Below are 18,268 nucleotides of genomic sequence, written 5' to 3' on the forward strand. Positions count from 1 at the left end.
ACTATTTAACACTTTCATCTCCAGATCCATGTTTCTATTTTAAATTATTTGCTGGAAACATTTTTTTTACAAAGCACATATATACATTGTTATCTCTAAGAATTTACTGTTAAAAATACGTGGTTTAGGGTATATCTGTTTTATTTTGAAATCAGTAAGAACTATAAATTACTGATGCATTATAAGAAAAATGAAATGTATGCAAAAAAATTAATTAATTAATTTAAATAACGTTAACATGCTTTGTACCAAAAATGTAATTTTAATGTTGCAGTAAGTAGAACAAGCAGCAAAATAAAATGTATGTTTTCCCCACAGTAAGGCTGGGTTCACACTTATGCGAATTCAATTCGCATAGAGAGCCGGTCACAATCTCCTGCTATCAGTGTTAATTTCGCCAACGAAAACATTTTCTTCATAATTTTTGTCAGAGGTTTTTTTACAGTGACAAGAACGAAACTAAAAGTACAGCACATTTTCATCAACTGACGAAAACTATGACGAAAATAGAATCCGTTTTCATTAAGGAACTAAAACGGGACGTTAATGGCAAGGAGGGACGTTTACCCTCATGAATTTACTGCATTTATCGGCGTATATTTGTTTTATACCAATAGGGGGCAGGGATCGGGCGGTCCGCCCCCGGGTGCCACACATTGGGGGGTGGTCAAGCCAGTCGCCCCACCTCTCCTGGCCCTTGGACAGCACTGCCAGCAAAGTCTATCATTAGGAAAAAATCATTGCCAGCCCCTTCTCCTATACTGCTCCTCCTCCTGTGTCACTCATTGTAAGCTGAAGCTTCTAACCTCAATAGCTTCGTTCTTGGCCGCTCTCCTCCTCCAAGGAGTGTTGCTCTAGATTGAAGGAGGAGAGCGGTCACATGACCATCCATGAATCTTCAGAGGAGAGCAGTCATGTGACCAGGTCCATGCAAGAATGAAGCTATGAGGTAAATTTAGAGACTTTGATTTACAATGAGAGTGACACAGGAGGAGCTGTGTATGAGAAAGGGCTGGCAGTGATTTATTCTTAACTTTAGAGTACACTGGCAGTGCTGTCCCAGGAGACTGGGGGTCTCCTGGAATGCAGGGGGGGGGGGCTGTGTATTGTGCAGAGGGTGGGGGGGCTGTGCTGTGTATTGTGGGGAGTTTTGTATTGTGCAGAGAATGGGGGCTGTGCTGTGTACTGTGGGGGGCTTTGTATTGTGCAGAGGGTGGGGGGCTGTGTATTGTGCACATTCAATTTTAGTTGACTATATTAGACTAAAATGTACTGGAGATTTTAGTTGACTAAAATACGATGACTAAAATGGGACTAAAACTAAAATGCCATTTTAGTCCTAAGACTAAAACAAAATCGAAATTTGCTGCCAAAATTAACACTGCTCTTTATGGAGACAGTTCACACATCTACACAGCCCTGTGCGTCTTTGGTTTGGTTTGTTTCAGGTCCGAATTCAGCCCAAAATTTGGGCTGAAATGATGAGTGAAACAGACGCCTTGGAAAAAGTACTCAGAGGACTTTAGGGTCATGAGAAAGCCCCATTTGTCCCCCAAAAAACAATATATGTATATGTATCAATTCTTTATCATAAGCAATTACAAAGTTATAGACTCATGAACAGACACATAGCAGAAATGTGAAATATGGTCTGGTCCACAGGGGGCAAACAGGTGTGAGAGCTGAAGTGGTTAATGTAAAAAAAAAAAAAAAAAATTGGAATTACACTCACAATGTATAGCCCACATTAAGGAGTCTGGTGCTCATCCATGTAAAGCCGCTGGTGTATAGAGTAAAGCAGCTGGTGTATACATTACTGTATGTGGCCAGAGGTCTGGGGGTGCTGGTGGCTCCCAGCGATTCCTGGAGAACTCGGGAGACACTCGAGAACTGTTGACACTTCTGGGTGCTCCGAACGCATGTTACGCCCACCCAGCTGGGAGCGTCTCCGAGTTCTCCAGGAAGCGCTGGGAGCCACCAGCACCCCCGGACCTCTGGCCACATATAGTAATGTAGACACCAGAAGCTTTACCAGTGGCTTTACGTGGATGAGCACCAGACTCCTTAACGCGGGATATACATTGTGAGTGTAATACCACTTTTTTTACATTAAAACTGTGAAATTCTGATCCTTCTACTGCTTGTCTTGCAAGACAGCGTTCGCATATCAAGTTACAATTTAACCACTTGCTGCCCGCCCGCCATCATATGACGGCAGGACAGTGCAGCTGTTGTTCTGGGCCGCAGTCATATCACGGCGCAGCCTTCCAGGCAGTCCAGGGGCCGCATAGCTCGCGTCCTGGTGCGCGTGCCCGGCGGCCGCGATGTCCGCCGGGCACCCGCGATTGCCCGGTAACCGAGCAGGACCATGGATCTGTGTGTGTAAACACACAGATCCACGTCCTGTCAGATGGGAGGAGACTGATGGTGTGTTCCTTGTACAGAGGAACACTGATTGGTCTCCTCCCCTTGTGAGTCCCCTCCCCCCACAGTTAGAATCACTCAATAGCAACATATTTAACCCTACAGCGCCCCCTCCTGATTAACCCCTTCATTGCCAGTCACATTTATACAGTAATCAATGCATTTTTATAGCACGGATCACTGTATAAATGTGAATGGTCCCAAAAATGTGTCAAAATTGTCCGATCTGTCCGCCGCAATATCGCAGTCACGATAAAAACCGCCGATCGCCGTCATTACTAGTAAAAAAAAAAAATAATAAAAATGCTATAAATCTATGCCCTTACTTTGTGGACGCTATAACTTTTGCGCAAACCAATAAATATATGCTTATTGCGATATTTTTTACCAAAAATATGTAGAAGAATACATATTGGCCTAAACTGAGGAAAAAATTTGTTTAAAAAAAAAAATTGGATATTTATTATAGCAAAAAGTAAAAAATATTGTGTTTTTTTAAAAACCTGTCACTCTTGTTTTGTTTATAGCGCAAGAAATAAAAACTGCAGGGGTGATCAAATACCACCAAAAGAAAGCTCTATTAGTGGGGAAAAATTATAAAAATTTCATTTGGGTACAGTGTTCTATGACCGCGCAATTGTTATTCAAAGTGCGACAGCGCTGAAAGCTGAAAATTGGCTTGGGCAGGAAGGGGGTGAAAATGCCCTGTATGGAAGTGGTTAAAGAAAAATGTTGCTCGCCTTGCAAAAAGCTTGTATACCACGTTACTCACAAACCAAGGTATTACTGTATGAGATTTTAGTGATTTGGGTTATATCTGCTTTGACAAATGAAAGCCTTATCTACTGAACTGATTATAGTAAAAGAGCTGGAAGATGCTTAGGATGGCATGCTTCAGAAGGTTTGGTTATGATCCACAAAGAAAAGTAATTGTAGGCACTAAATGTCACAAATAACAGACTCAAATGCATTTAGTGAGTGAAAAAGATTACCTGCTATTGAATTTCCCAGGTTCAATTTCACGAGCATGATGGAAATCCAAACTTAATTCTGCATCAATCCCAATTCCACAGTAGTTATTCATTTGGACAATCTGGTAAACATGAAACATGTCATCCTTAAGTGTTCTCCACATCCAATTAAAGTATGCACATTGCTACAGAATGCTAGTTAAATATGTCAGGGGTTCATGGTTATAGCTACATACGTGATTTCATTTTTTTGCTGATCTTTAGTAGTAAAAAAAGAGTTTTAACCTTTCCATATTATACTATTAAAAGCAAAACAAAAAAAAAAAGTTTTGTCTTTAGGTATATGTAGCGCTTACTCCCGGAGGAGCGGCTGAATATTTGTTATATCCGTAATTCACGTTTACCACTCAACCCTTGCAGCCCATAGATTTAAAAGTCACAGTTCTTAATGCTTTTTCTTAATGCTTTATTCATCAACATAAACTGGGATGGGAGAAGGACTTTCTTTGAGATGCTCTTTGGTTAATTTCTAATCTTTTCCTTTGCTTCACTTGCAAAGACTCACAGCATTGCGGGTGACAGTGATTCAAAACTGGATGATTACTTTATCAGGGAAGATGGAAGTAAATTTTTTGATAGAGAATAAACTATAAAGAGTCACTCTGAATAATGTCTTTATCTGCAAAACTTCTAAGAACAGTCTGTATCTCTATATATGTGCTTGCAGCTTCACCGCTACCTTTTTACCACTACTTCCCATCTGCATGGTACTTCCAAGTTGAGCTAAAGAAAAGTCACTCTGAATAACTCCTCCCGCTTGACTGTTTGGAATCCCGGGGCAATGCTGAACCCAAAGTCACAGGCCACAACCACCTGTCTTGCTGACTTGCGTACCAACATCCCTCAGTCTCTGGACAGTACCCCTCCCTGGGGCTTTTCACTCACTTGATCAATAGCCCGTGTGTCGCTCCTAAGCGATCGATCACCCAGTTTCCTTCCGCTTATCTCTACTTCTCCCGCAATGATTCTTAGTTCCTCTTCTCCTTTGTGGCCCGCAACCCTCCCCGCAGGGGCGGCCAATGACATCAGCGACTACATGCTGTAAGATGTCGTCCGTTCCTCCATGAGGACCGGTTCTTCACCCTTCTCACAAAGGTGAAGCTCCGTTGGCTCCCCGGAGGGGAGGAACCTTCACCCTCCCCTCCGGGAACCAGGCTGGCTCTCTCGCTCCTCAGAGCAGGACTGGACTCCAAAAAAACAAAAAAACAAAAACCCCTGACACCATGTGACTGGCGCTTTTATATGAGAGTCCCGGGCATTACCAAGCAGATCAATGATTGGTCCAGACTATCACATAAACTACCTGCCACTCAAATGGAAATTGACAACAGGCCTGCTGTAATAGCACAAGCCTGTCTAAATTTACCTGACATAGAAAGCTAGCAAAATGGTCACCTACCTAAAAGTAGGTGCCCGCTAAATATACTTTAATAGTTAAATGCTAAAACTACAAAACAGATGTTTGACTAGTTGTGTAATACAAATAAAATGGAAAGCTGTTAAATCACTATTTATCCCAAAGAATGGCACTACCTGCCTGGAGTTTGCATGTTCTCCCTGTGTGGGTTTCCTCTGGGTGCTCTGATTTCTCCCCACACTCCAAAGACATGCTGGTAGGCTAATTGGCTCCTGTCTAAATTGACCCTAGTATGTATATGTATGAATGTGAGTTAGGGACCTTAGATTGTAAGCTCCTTGAAGGCAGGCATTGATGTGAACGCACAATATACAGTATATGTAAACCAATACGTAAAAATGGTTGGTGCTATATAAGTACTGTAATAAATAAATGCCTTTTTTTATTGCCCCTATAGTATTTATGCACTACATAAATTGACAGCTCTATATAAGTACCAGTAATAAAAATTAAACAACTATACAAGTAAACGTGGGCGGGGCAATTCACAGCTAGCTAAAAAAGTGAATGTCGGAGGGGCAATCACAGTATGTGAACGTTTGCTCTAAACTGATGGTAATACAAATACAATGTCCTTCTTGTTATTTTGTTTTGCTGTGTCACACTAGTATTGCACTACAAGAGGCATCACTAAATGGCGCACAGTGGTACACATCTGGACACAGTCACTGTCCCATCCGGACCTGCCACGGTTCCACCATTTACAAGCTAGTTCTTCCTTCCAATCATCACCGCTGTCATCCTCACAGAGCTGACAGAGGGAGGTAGCACACTGCTGGACGGAGGGCAGGAGCTGCCCGAGTTAACAAGCAGTTGATTGGTTGCTAGGATGCAGGGAGGTGGGAGGGCTGAGGACAGTAATGTGAAGGGGGCTGAGGAGAGTAATGTGGGGTGATATGAAGTGAAGAAACAGTGATGTGCAGTGGGGACGGAGGACACGGATGTAAGAATGGGATTGTGATATGCGTTTCAGTTCAGATCTGTGTGTGCGCACATCTCAGGTAGGTCATCATTTATTTCAGTGGGTTGCACTACCTGTGTGAAACGTGGGGAAAGAAGTTCCTGACCCATTTTTTTAAATCACGCCACAACAAGCCACATGGTGCTGGGAAACCATGTGGTTTGGCAGGCGTGGAAATGCACTGCTGATGCTTGGGGGTGCCATTAAAAATTATTGGCACCCCTGTGCATCTGTTTAAGTGCAACATGTTCCTCTGTGGGTCGGGAACACGTATGATTTTGCATGCATTCTTTCACCTGTAAAGATGGGAGGAGAGGGGGGCTATGATATGAACGATTTGAGTAATCGCACAAACATTCGATTTAGACCTCTGTGAATCTTAATTCAATGCCCCTGCACTACAGATACCTACAGCGGTATTATACCCCAAAGCAAACATTTATTTTATTGCGGCTTAACATTTCTTAGATGTGATGGCTGCATTGGTTTTATTTTTTTGTCTTTCTTTCTTTTATTTTCACTTGGTGATCCTGCCAGTAAGTCTGTTTTTCCACAGAACAAGGTGGCCTACACATGTAGCAGTTATGGGATTGAAGCAAACCATTTAACACTGACAGGGACATTTAAAATGATCAGCATTAATGTAAAACCTTTACCCCCAAAGAAAAAAAAACATTTGTGTAACTGCTTATAAAGTATTAGCTGGAGTTTCACTACAGTTTGTTAGTGTATTTAAATCTGCTAGTACATGGTACGATCCCCTCCCTCCAGACTGACAATGCTACTGTCCAAATGCCACTAATACAGGAGGTGTGTCACTGGCCAGATCACTATGGGGGAAAAAAAAAAACTAAAAAAAAAGAAAACAAATGCAGTCACCACATCCAGTGATTTGTAAGCGGCAATATATGACATTTCTGATTTTGGGTTTAAACGAACATTTTATGTGGATTTTGGAAAGAGAAAAGCAGGATGAACACCTTTTTTTGGTTTTTGTGTGCAGAATGCAGGACAGTGGGTGAGATGAAGCCAAAGGGGCATACAAACACTGCTAACGTCACTGCCAGCTTTCTCATCACAACCTCCAGGCAACCTTGTGGCTTTTCCTATTGCTGGAGACTGAGACTGACAGCCCCTCACTCCCTCTAACCTTCAGCAGCAGGAAGCTGGAGAGATCCCTGCCTGTTACTAAGGGACTATACAAGCATTCATTGTACATAGGCACAGTGTTGAAATCCATTAAACCTTAGCAATGTAATGTTGTTATGTGCTCCGTCCATGGTACATTAACAAGAGTCTGTCTAAACCTTTAACCATTACTCACAAAAGCATTCAGACTTGCATATTGTTGCTCTGTCAGAGGTAATACAGTGATGATTTCACCCTTGCTTCCTTGCAGTGGGGCTGCCCTTTCACTGCAAGGGTTAAACTTTCTCTGCAGATGGGCTTTAACACTCAGAAGAGGCGGGAGTGACATCACGCGACTCCGGCCAGTCACAGAGCCGGAGTTTGCGGCCCTGGAAGGAAGAGGGGCGAAGATGGACACTTCCAGTCAGCGGGGACATCGCAGGCTTCTGTCTCAGGTAAGTGACACATAATGGGCTACTATGCGATGCATAGTAGCCCATTATGCTTTAACTTTGCAGGGAAACAAAGAAGAAGTAAAACCCATCAGGGTTTACTTCCTCTTTAAAATCAAGAGAGCTAGGAGAAGGATTTAATTTAGTAACCATCTACCAAATCTGATTCTATAGTGGACGGACTTAAATACAGTTATAGAATTTAGGCAATTTTTGCTTGGCTTCAGACAGATAGGAAGTGTATAATTATAATACAGCATGTGCTTAGATAAGCAGATGGTGAGCACACACACTAAATGGCTTCTGCAAGTACTGGTAGCCAAGAATGGGGACTGGCATACATAAAAGAGAACAAGTGTTTTTTAATTTAAAAGAGAAGTATGTTGTTGTTTTTTTCCTATTCATACTTACCTAGGTGGATGCAGCATCAGACCGATGCTGCATCTGTCCCCCGGAGTCTCTGCTCTGAGAACCAAGCCACCGAACATCACTGATGGCTCGGTCCTCACTCCTCCCCGAGCGACGAGCTGCTGACTGTCAGTCAGCATCTCTGTTCCTCTGCGCTCATTGGAGCACTGAGCTGTGGAGGGGCGGAGAGCGGCCGTCTCAGCGGCTCGCTGAGAGGCTGAGACTGCCATCAGTCCAGGCACCTGGCAGATCCGGACTTAGGAAGTCGGGATGACGCGATGCCTCAGCTAATGAGTGACGTCAGCGGAGAGCGGACTTCATCCTGCTCTCTGCTGAAAACAGGTCACAGGAGTGCAAAACGAATTGCACTCCTGTGACCCATAGGAGAACCCAAGCCTTAAAAGCTCAGGCTGGAAAAGCAGCCTGTTAAGCAGCTGGTCAGAGAGGCTGGTTGATGGCTATTTTGCTATCTGTGGTGAGGAAACCTGAATACTGTCTGTAAGGCTCCATAAGTGGACTTTGACCTGCTGGGTGAATTGGCTTGTAAAAGAGACTTTATTTATTGCATCCACTGTGGCTAGAAAATTGAAAGTTAGCCCTATAAGCCTGTGTTGTGCTGAATGTAAGTTTACCTGCTGTGTGTGGGGACTGTATTTGAAGACAAACCTGTCATTTTTTTTTGTTTCATGCTGAATAAAGAGAATTTTAAGTTGATCAAATTGTCTCCCAGCCACCTGTTTACCCTTCTGATCCCGACAATAGATGGAGAATGCACTAGTCAGTTTGAGGGGTGCAGGAAATCCCATGTCCTGGGTTAAAGCTGCACAGATTATAAAAACATCAGAAAAAGCAATAGAGGAGCTGATTAAATAATTAGCAGTGGCTAATGCACAGGCATTCGCTGTGCAACAAGAGACAAACCACTTGCTGGTGGAACAGATAGCGGGTTTACAGAAGGCAGTAACCCAGCAGGCTGAAATGGTGAGAGGTGGCCCTACTGTGAAGGGTGACCCGCGGAAGGCATGACAGTGGATCCTGCAAAAGATGACGGCCATAGATTACACTGAAGCTGATTTTTTGATGTTTGAGCAGATTGCAAGAAAGTGTGTTCCAGCACCAAGATGGCACATGTTGACAACATGGCATCTGCTTGGGTGCTTAACACAACTGCCAGGAGCACCCCAGCATCAAACCCTCCTGAGAGCCGGCAGGGGGAAAGGGAACCCTGGGTTCACTGTTGGTCCTGCGACCAACTGGGCCATGTGGGAGAAGCCAACAGAATGCGACATGGGTCAATATCGTTCCATGTATGCCTATGCAGTATGTGTTTCAACCAGCCTGAATTTGCATGAATGTATTGTGCGGGTCAATGGACAGGGGGTGGTAGCACTCCTTGATTCGGGGAGTGTGGTCACCCTGTTCCGATCGGACAGGTCCCGGGGAAAGGTGATGCCAGGAGAGCAGGTCACAGTCCACTTATGGAGCCTTCCAGGCAGTATTCAGGTCTCCTCACCACAGATAGCAAAACAGCCATCAATCAGCCTTTCTGACCAGCTACTTAATAAAACAGGCCTGAAAGGAAGTACCTGTCCTCCTCCATGAACCCTCTTAACCCTGCCTCAGGCTCACTCTCTACATGCCATTCAGTATCCTGGAGCAGTGGCCAGCTGGCACATATACAGTACAGACACTGGCGCTGTGGCAGGTGCAGGCACAGTAGTGGCTTATGACTTTCTGTGATCTAACGCTGTGTACAGCCTGTGCATGTGCAGTACTAGGCTTTGAAAACTGTGCTAAATCTTAGAAAGACAGGAAACACTGCTGCACATGTGCCAGTCAGACAGTGCCAGGTGCCCTTAGTGCACACACTTTGGCCTGGCAGAGCACCAGTTATCCTACTGCTCTGCACAGGGCACACTCCTGAGGGAAAAAAAGGCATATTTTACACTATTTGTGTATAGCTTTATGTAAAGGCCAAATGTTACTTTTAGGCTTTAAAGTAGAAACTAAAACTAAAATCCCTGCATCTATAGCTACCAACATTCTAACACTAACCTCTCTAGCCCTGAAAATAAAAACGCCCTATACATACCTTTTCTGCAGGCGATCCAACCCGATCTTCAGCGGCCGAAGCTCTGCAGAGGAAACGTCCGACAACGGCTGTGAAATAAATGGGAAGTGACGCCACCCATTAGTTATGTCACCCAGAGTTACTATGGGGCTTCCGTTGACGGACGTTTCCTCTGCACCCGCCCACACAGCCAAGCCATGGCTGACAGCTCAACGTGGGAGATCGGGTCGGATTGCCTGTAGAAAAGGTATGTATAGCGAGTTTTTCTTTTCAGGGCTAGAGAGATTAGTGTTAGAATGTTGGTAGCTATAGATACAGGGATTTTAGTTTTATCATGGACTTCCACCCACTTAAATACTGAATTAATCTGGAAAGTCAAGGCCAAGTGAGCTATGTACTTAGGTACAGCACAATACCTCTTTTTGTCCCTTTTTTCATGGCTTGTGTACCTTTGTTTACATGGAATAGGCGCAACCTATTTCCTGAGTGGGGAGGGCCTAGAGAAGGAAACGTGCTGCATAAAGCTGGCTATAAATAAAAAAACAAAAGTGAGGCGAGCGCACAGGCTCATAGTGCAGTTACCTTTATTAAACCAAAAAATAAAAGTGAAGTAAAGGATTGCACTCAGAGGCTTAACATCTATTATTGTTAAGACCAAATTTAACCTTTATGTCACTTTAGGTACACAGCTCACTCAGTCCTCTGAATTCTGGAGATTAGATTAAAACTGACAGGTTCCCTTGCAAAGAAATAAAATAACCATACCTTTGGTGGCTCAGGTTCTGAAATACCATTTTCCATGGAGTCGACAACCTCCTGAGCATCAAGAAGTATTGTCCAGCGATCCATAAGAACATTTTCTGCTTCATCAACATATAGAAGGATGGAATATGGATCCTCTCCACTGTAACCCGCTCCCCATCGCAGGACTCTACCCAGATCATTACCTAGAAGAGAAATTGTTGCCGTGAAACATCAAGTGCATAAAGCAGTGAATATCTGAGGCAGTTATTAAACATATGACTTGCTCAAAAAAAACCCAAAAAAACGATTTAATCCAAAATACTGCAGATTATCTATAAAAGAATAATTCCATTACAGCCTGCACCTTTTTTGCTGCATAGTCAGCTCCTGGGCTTCTGAAGTTTTTACAAATTGTGCTATGTCCAGCCTCTAGCTTCCACAACAGATCACTACTATAGTGATCTAATGTGAGCTGTCTGTACCCTGCAATACACCACTTTTAGAAGTTGTATACAGCTACCTGGGGGATTCGCAATCCAAACTGACAGGTTTTTGTATAGTATCTCCCCTAAAAAAAAAAAAAATCTCTCCTCATAAGTGGCAGGTTTCAACAATAATGTCAGATGATTTGAATGTCAGGGCCACTGAGGAGCACCAGTTGTACTGTCTTATTGCCGACTCTTGTGGCTTCCCCTGCAGAGCTGCCAGCTTCACCTCCTTTTTCTCCCTCCGGCTGTGCTGCAGGGGGGCTGTTAACTGTATCCCCATCTCCCTGCTGTCCAGGCCCCCCTCCCCTACAGCAGTTCCGGCTTCCCTCCTCTTCTATTCTGCTGGCATGTGCTGCGGGCACATAGGGAATATTTTTAGGATGGAGAGCCAGTAAATATGTCCTATTAACCGTCCTCTTCTGTTCCTGAATGAACACAGTGAGTGATTGGTACTAATCGCTTCTGTGTACATTCATCACCGAAGCGTAGTAAACTGTTTACTATGCATTGGTTTGTGAATGAACAGGAAGCCTCAAAATCCTTCCAATTCATTCACTGCTAAGTGCAGCTGAGGCTACAGAGAAAGGGACTAGGGAATCTCTGTTCTCAGGCCCTGTTCTCGGTCTCAAAGGTGAGACCTCAGGGGTCTGTTTAAACCCCTGATATTTCACCAAAGGCCTCTCCCAACAGGGAAGTTAAAAATATAAAAATAAAATTCTAAAAAAAGTTAAAAATTCTAAAAAATAATTAAAAAAAAATATTATGGGATTTGTTCAAATGTGCTTTGCTCTCTGAAGCGCATTCAGCATTTGGAACGCTCTTCCGAGGGAATTTGACAGGTGGCAAGCAGGCATATTGCCTTCTCACCGCCTGCTTTAATCCTGCACTAGTGCACCGCAACCACATGCTTTGAGTGCAACTGAGGGGCACTTGCTATTCACCTGAATGGGTCTTGTTTAATGGTGGTATAATTTCTGTCATGTCATGGCAAAGCATTACATCCTTGGCATTACAGGGGGCCCGTGATTTCTAACAGCAGCCCTGCACATGCATTCACGTGCAAGCATCAAACGCTGTTCCCAAACCATTTTTTCACACAAATAGAGCTTTCTTTTGGTGGTATTTGCTCACCACCGGGCTTTTTTATTATTAAAAAAAAAAAAAAAAAAAGGAAGAACGGAAAATTTAAATATAATTATTTTATTTTTTTCTGCTATAAAACATCCAATAAAAAATAAATCAAATTTCTTTATAAATTTAGACCAAAAATGTATTCTGTTACATGTCTCTGGTAAAAACAAGTCCCAATAAGTGTATATTGATTGGTTTGTGTGAAAGTTATATCATTTACAAACTATGGTACACTGACATCACCAGTGACACTAATACAGGGATTAGTGATATGACTACTGACACTGGCTGGGAAGGGGTTAACATCTGCGGGTATTCAGGGGCTTAAGTGTGTGTTTCTTTTTTACTAAGAATCTTTATTTCAGGAAGAAGAAAGAGATGCTTCCCTCTGTACAGAGCCCTGTGCGCATGTGTTCTGTACCCAGAAGTGGCCAGAGTACATGTATATCGCTGTGCCTGTAGGAGCCGCCTGTAAGTGGAGTACCGCAGTAAGTGGAAATTTAAAAATTGCTCTGGTCCAAAAGGGTTTTAAAGGTACAAAGGCTGAAACGGTTAAAACACTTGTAACAAAGGTTACCAGATACCATATCTTTTTGTACAATTCATTTAAAGCCTTCAAGGAAATCTATGTAGGGCCCTTGATTTGTGTGCTGGAGCATTATCATTTTTCCTTAATGCTGTAAATTCTGTTGACCTCCCTTAAGGTTAAATTGGCAGCTAGTTTGCAGCAATCTTGGTTCTTATGCATGAGAAGCTGCCAAGAAAAATGTAGAGGGAAAACAAGGGCTTTTGCTAAGCCTTCATAAACTCAAACAATATAGTACTCGGACAACTCTCCTGTTTTAAAAAAAAAAATCAGACTCTTATTAGATGGTAGTGATTTCTAACAGTCTTTTGTAACATGTAGGTAGTTTCTGACTGTATCCTGCAAATTGTCGGTAGCCTCCCTAGTGTAGTATACAGGCATTCTTAACAATCCATAGGATCAGTAGAAGTGATTTCCAAAAATGCTCGTGTTTCACATCTGGTTGATAAAAAAAACCCAAAAAACACATAAATCAAAAAAGGTATTGTGATTAAAATACGTTTTCTGTCCTGAAAGACACAATTTTACCTTGTCCACCATGATTAGGGTATTCAGGCTAAATTAGAACTATTCGTCCACGCATATTTCCACTATTGGACATGTGTTTGGTTTAGCTGAATCAAAATGAGGCAACCTTAGAATCTACCTAGACATTTTCCAAAGGGGAACGTTGGAAATGACCAGTGTGTAAAAATGTAAACAAATACATAAATATATATATTACACATACTGTGTATATATAGACTTTTTTTGGGAGTGTTTTCTTCTAGAAAGCAACTACTACATCATCAAACTGTTGTAGAATTACCTGTTCCTAGAGGTAAGACTGCTATAGATGGTTCTGTGCATACTAATTTGTGGCGGATTTCCTCAAGTGCACCAAGCACCCAACCAACTGTACCATCACCACCGCAAACAAGTACTCGAAAAAAAGGGACTTTAGCGAAGGTATGAAATCTGTGAGGAAGACAAAAATGATAATTTTATCAAATAAATAACCAATAAGCATACATATAAGACTGGGTTCACACCTTTCTATGTGCACTGCTATGTTTTTTTATGCACATTTTAATGCATTCTACGTTGCTGGGTTTTGACAATAAATGAAACGTTGGATAAAGCAGAGGTTACCCTGGGTGGGGCTGGTTACCTTGCGCTGGAAAAACATCAAAATGAATGTAGGACTGCTTTAACAGGACACAAAGAGCTCAAAATTTCTTCCTGTTTTTTGGCCTAGGCATATGATGTCATAGTACAGGAATCTTCATTGGCATTTTAGTTTTCTTTCATCCTAAGGAGGGGAGGAAGGGCTTTCTCAGCTAAGCACATCCTCCTGCTTGCATGCCTTAGCTAAGGGCAGATGGTGTCCAGGAAGTAAATGCTACATGAATCATCTGCATCTGCCCTTACACAAGATGGCAACAGCTAGAAATGCTAGGGGGTGTTTTTCAAAGTGATCACTAAACAAAACAAACATGGAGACATGGGTTATTTTGCTGTGAATAATAAAAATTAATTAAACAGTGTTTTTAGTTTTTGGTGCTCAGATACAGTTAGGGTCTGCTATAAACACAGGAATAAAAAAAAGGACTTACAACAAAAAAAATAAATACATAAAAATAACAAAGTCTACAAACTAAAATTATTATTCTAATAAGCAGCTTACTTGTATTACCCTTATAAGTGGATGTGTTAAACTAAATCAGTTTTGTTTCTACTGAAGGCCCGTTCACACTTGCCCGCATGCTTAACCATTTTGGACTGCAGAGAGGTGCGGTTAAGGGTGGTGTGATGCGTGCTTTATCATGTTACACAGCTGTTTTTTTGTTTTTTTTTCAACTCATTGCAGAATATTTCACAGCTCTGGAATGGAGTGAAACACTGGGGGTTATTTACTAAAGCTGGAGAGTGCAAAATCAGGCTCACTTTTGCTTAGAAATTAGCTTTCAGGTTTTATTGTCAAAGCTTAGGTTAGAAGCTGATTGGTTTCTATGCAGAAGTGAGCCTGATTTTGCAAGCTCCAGCTTTAGTAAATAAACCCCAGTGTGTTCTTTTGTGAACATGACATACGGAAAACTATTGATTTTCGTGTCATTGCAGTTACCTGCATTTAACAATGTGCAGTTACCTGCATTTATCAATGAGGAAAAATACAGGTAACTGCACACAGTGTGAACAGGCCTTGAGAGTTATCATGGGGAATAGAGAAACAAGGTTTTTGGTGTACATACTATCCAGATGCTTGATTCACGAAGATGCCGATCTGGCTTATTTGAGCTCCTGCTTTGTATGTACTGTACATTAAGGCCTCATTACCATGAGGCGGATCCGCTCAGCAGAGTCCGCCAGCTCAGCAGATCTCTCCATTGATCTGCACTAAGCTTGCGGATGACAGGTCCGTCTCTGCTCACTGAGCGGGGAGGGGCCTGTCAGAGCGCCGCCGTATCCTATGGAGGGATCAGACGAAAATGAACAGCATGTCCATTTTCATCAGATCGCATCCGATCCGATAGGACAGACGCAAACACATCGCTCTACGTCTGATTTTAGCGGATCGGATGTCAGCGGACATGGTAACCGCTGACATCCGTCGCTCCATAGACCTGCACGGAGTGTCCGTTCAGGTCCGCCTAAAAAACTGACAGGCAAACCTGAACAAACGGTCCGTCCGTGTGAAAGGGGCCGAAGACCCTTGTTTCTTGGAAATACTGGTTATAGGGCAACGGTTGGCTTTTATATTTTGTTAGGGGCAATGGTGAGGTAGGATGTGCTACTGTTGGGTAACAGCAATACAATTCAAAATCATACTGACTTTGATCTGGCTTCTAAATGTTTCAGTTTTTCAGTACTCACAAAAGGATACCCAAATTTATGAACGTATCTGTTGCAAATCTTGCCTCGCACAGTCTATGTTGCTAAATTGCAACCAGCCAGACACTCACTCACTTCAGAAGAATGAAATTGTTGGTATAGGACAACACACACACACACTTCATCTTAGACACACACACACACACAAATAAGGCCCAATGTTTTTTTTTTGGTAATAAACCAAACATATGGAGGCAAATAATATTTCTGGAAATTCCACATGCAGATTTCCGGAGGGGATATACAAAACGACACAGAATGGAGCTGCACCAAATTCAAACCATGACAATTGCCAGCGGGGAGAAGAATCCCTGGATTTTGTAGAGGAGGGGCAGTTTGGTTGTGGGGTTGTTGGGGACTGTGGGCTGTGACCATGTTTCACATTACATGCTAAATATGGTTTTAACATAAAACACACTAATAAACCAAGGTCAGAAAGCTGGACATCCTTTTTAACTGGCCACCATTTTCAACCAAAATGGTGGCCATATACACATCATCACTAACTTACCATCCAGGAACCATGGAGGAACAAGTACTCATTCACCTACATATTGCTACAAATATTAAACTTTATTTCATATAGCGTCTTCAAAGATAGCTTCTCAAAAGTGCTTTACAAGGAAAACACAAGAAATACACAGGATAAAGCAAAGGAAAAAAGGACTAATTACATGAAAACTTGCCTAAAGAAAAGTTTTGAGATTTGATTTGAATGAGTTTAGAGAAGATGACTCTCTGATGCTCGTTGGAAGTGAATTCCTAAGTTTTGGAGCATAGCAGGAGATGGCTCTGTCTCCCATCGAGTGTAGGTGAGTAGGGGACACACACAGAAGACCAGAATTTGAGGAGCAGGGGCTGGGGGGGGGGGGGGGGTTTGGAGTACGTTGATAAAAGTTCAGACAGATAATGGGGTGCCAAATCACGAGGAGCCTTATAGGTGAGCAAGAGGATCCTAAAGTCTATGCAAAACCTGATGGGTAGCCAGTGCAAAGACTCCAGGATAAGGGTAATATGATCACTTGTACCAGACCTAGAGAGAATTCAGGCTGCAGAATTTTGTACATATTGTAGTTGATTAGTAGTGGAGTTAGGTACACCAGACCTAGAGCAGGGAGAACACAAAACGTAAGGATCAGCTTTTCAGCTACAGTGTGTTATAGCATAGGATGCAAATGAGCAATGTTTCTCAAGTGAAAAACATATGTTCTGACAACATTTTGTACATGTGGATCAAAGGTAGCATCAAATATCACCCTTGGATTTTTCAATTTAGACTGAAGCTTAATTACAGTGCCATCTATAGATAAGCGATTAGGACTGGCCTTACATAATTGCTGGGGGCCAATAAGCATGACTTCAGTCTTGTCACAGTTTAAATGGGTTGTGAAGGTTCCTTTTTTTAAAATAACAAACATGTCATACTTAACTCCTCTGTGCAAGGGTTTTGCACAGAGCAGCCCCAATCCCCCTCTTCTGGGGTCCCTCAGCGGTGCTCCGGGCTCCTCCTATTTTTGAGTGCCCCCACGGAGAGCCGCTTTCCATGGGGGCAATCGTGTGGGCACGCTCCTGAGTCCTGCTGCTGCATCCATTGACACAGACAGCAGGACTTGGCCCCACCCCCCATGTCACTCGATTTGATTGACAGCAGCTGGAGCCAATGGCCCCTGCTGCTATTAATCTAGCCAATGAGGACCCGAGACAGCAGCTCCTCTGCTCGTTCCCAGCCACGATGGAGTTCAGGTAAGTAAAAGGGGGGCTGCTGCGCTACAGAAGGCTTTTCACTTTAATGAATGGAATGCATTAAGGTGAAAACCTCAAGGGTTTACAACTCCTTTAATTAAAGGAATTTTTTTGTCATCCAAGTTTTTAGATCACAAATACAAAGAGATGTCCAGAGGTTGCTATCACAATTTGTACATTTTGAGGCTTGGTGCTGGCTTGTAACTCTAGTAACTATTCCAGGAGTGCCATTATGGTAAAATGAAACCAGAAACATTATAATGGAAATATCCAAGAGCAAAACAAGAGCAAACAAATAAGTAAAAAAAAAAAAAATCAATCAACAGAAGGGCAAACTAGATGCAATCCCTTTCTTACACTACAAATATTAAGAAAACAGTACATCTTGACATACATATATTCAAAGATAATTCACACCAGACCATCTGTAACAATTACATTGGTTGTGAAGTGGGTGACTGAAATAAATATATAATATATAAATATGTGTAATAAAAGATATTCAGGCCACTGCCGCATGTACTAAAGACAGAACATGCAGTGTGTGGGTGGCTGTGGTAGGTTTAGGGAATTCTCTAAAATAGATACTTTTGTGTTGAAAAGTAAAATTCAAAGCTGCCATGAGTGTATTTTTCACAGGGTTGCATATTTGAAAACAGCCATTAGAAAAAGTAAAAACATTTACAGTAGCTGAGACAATGGAAAGACACATATCCGCAATGCACAACAAAGCATATTTAACTTTCATTCTCACACTTCAGATTTTGACTCATGGAAATTTTGAGTCCATACCAGTCTAATTCTTCGCCTATT

The 18,268-nt window shown here is 42.4% G+C and overlaps 1 protein-coding gene across 1 annotated transcript in view; it reads right to left on the bottom strand.

The window, feature by feature from the left end:
- Window positions 1–18,268, bottom strand: part of DGKQ (diacylglycerol kinase theta) — a 268,833-nt gene that overhangs the window by 20,986 nt on the left and 229,579 nt on the right. Inside the window, exons 17-19 of the mRNA XM_073591922.1 lie at window positions 13,650–13,798; window positions 10,658–10,839; window positions 3,417–3,517 (exon numbers count right to left, since the gene is read on the bottom strand). Of these exons, the coding sequence (XP_073448023.1) occupies window positions 3,417–3,517; window positions 10,658–10,839; window positions 13,650–13,798 (432 nt within the window). The remainder of the gene's footprint in view (window positions 1–3,416; window positions 3,518–10,657; window positions 10,840–13,649; window positions 13,799–18,268) is intronic.

The sequence above is a fragment of the Aquarana catesbeiana genome, linkage group LG01 (assembly GCF_042186555.1).
Source record: "Aquarana catesbeiana isolate 2022-GZ linkage group LG01, ASM4218655v1, whole genome shotgun sequence".
NCBI classification, from domain to species: domain Eukaryota; kingdom Metazoa; phylum Chordata; class Amphibia; order Anura; family Ranidae; genus Aquarana; species Aquarana catesbeiana.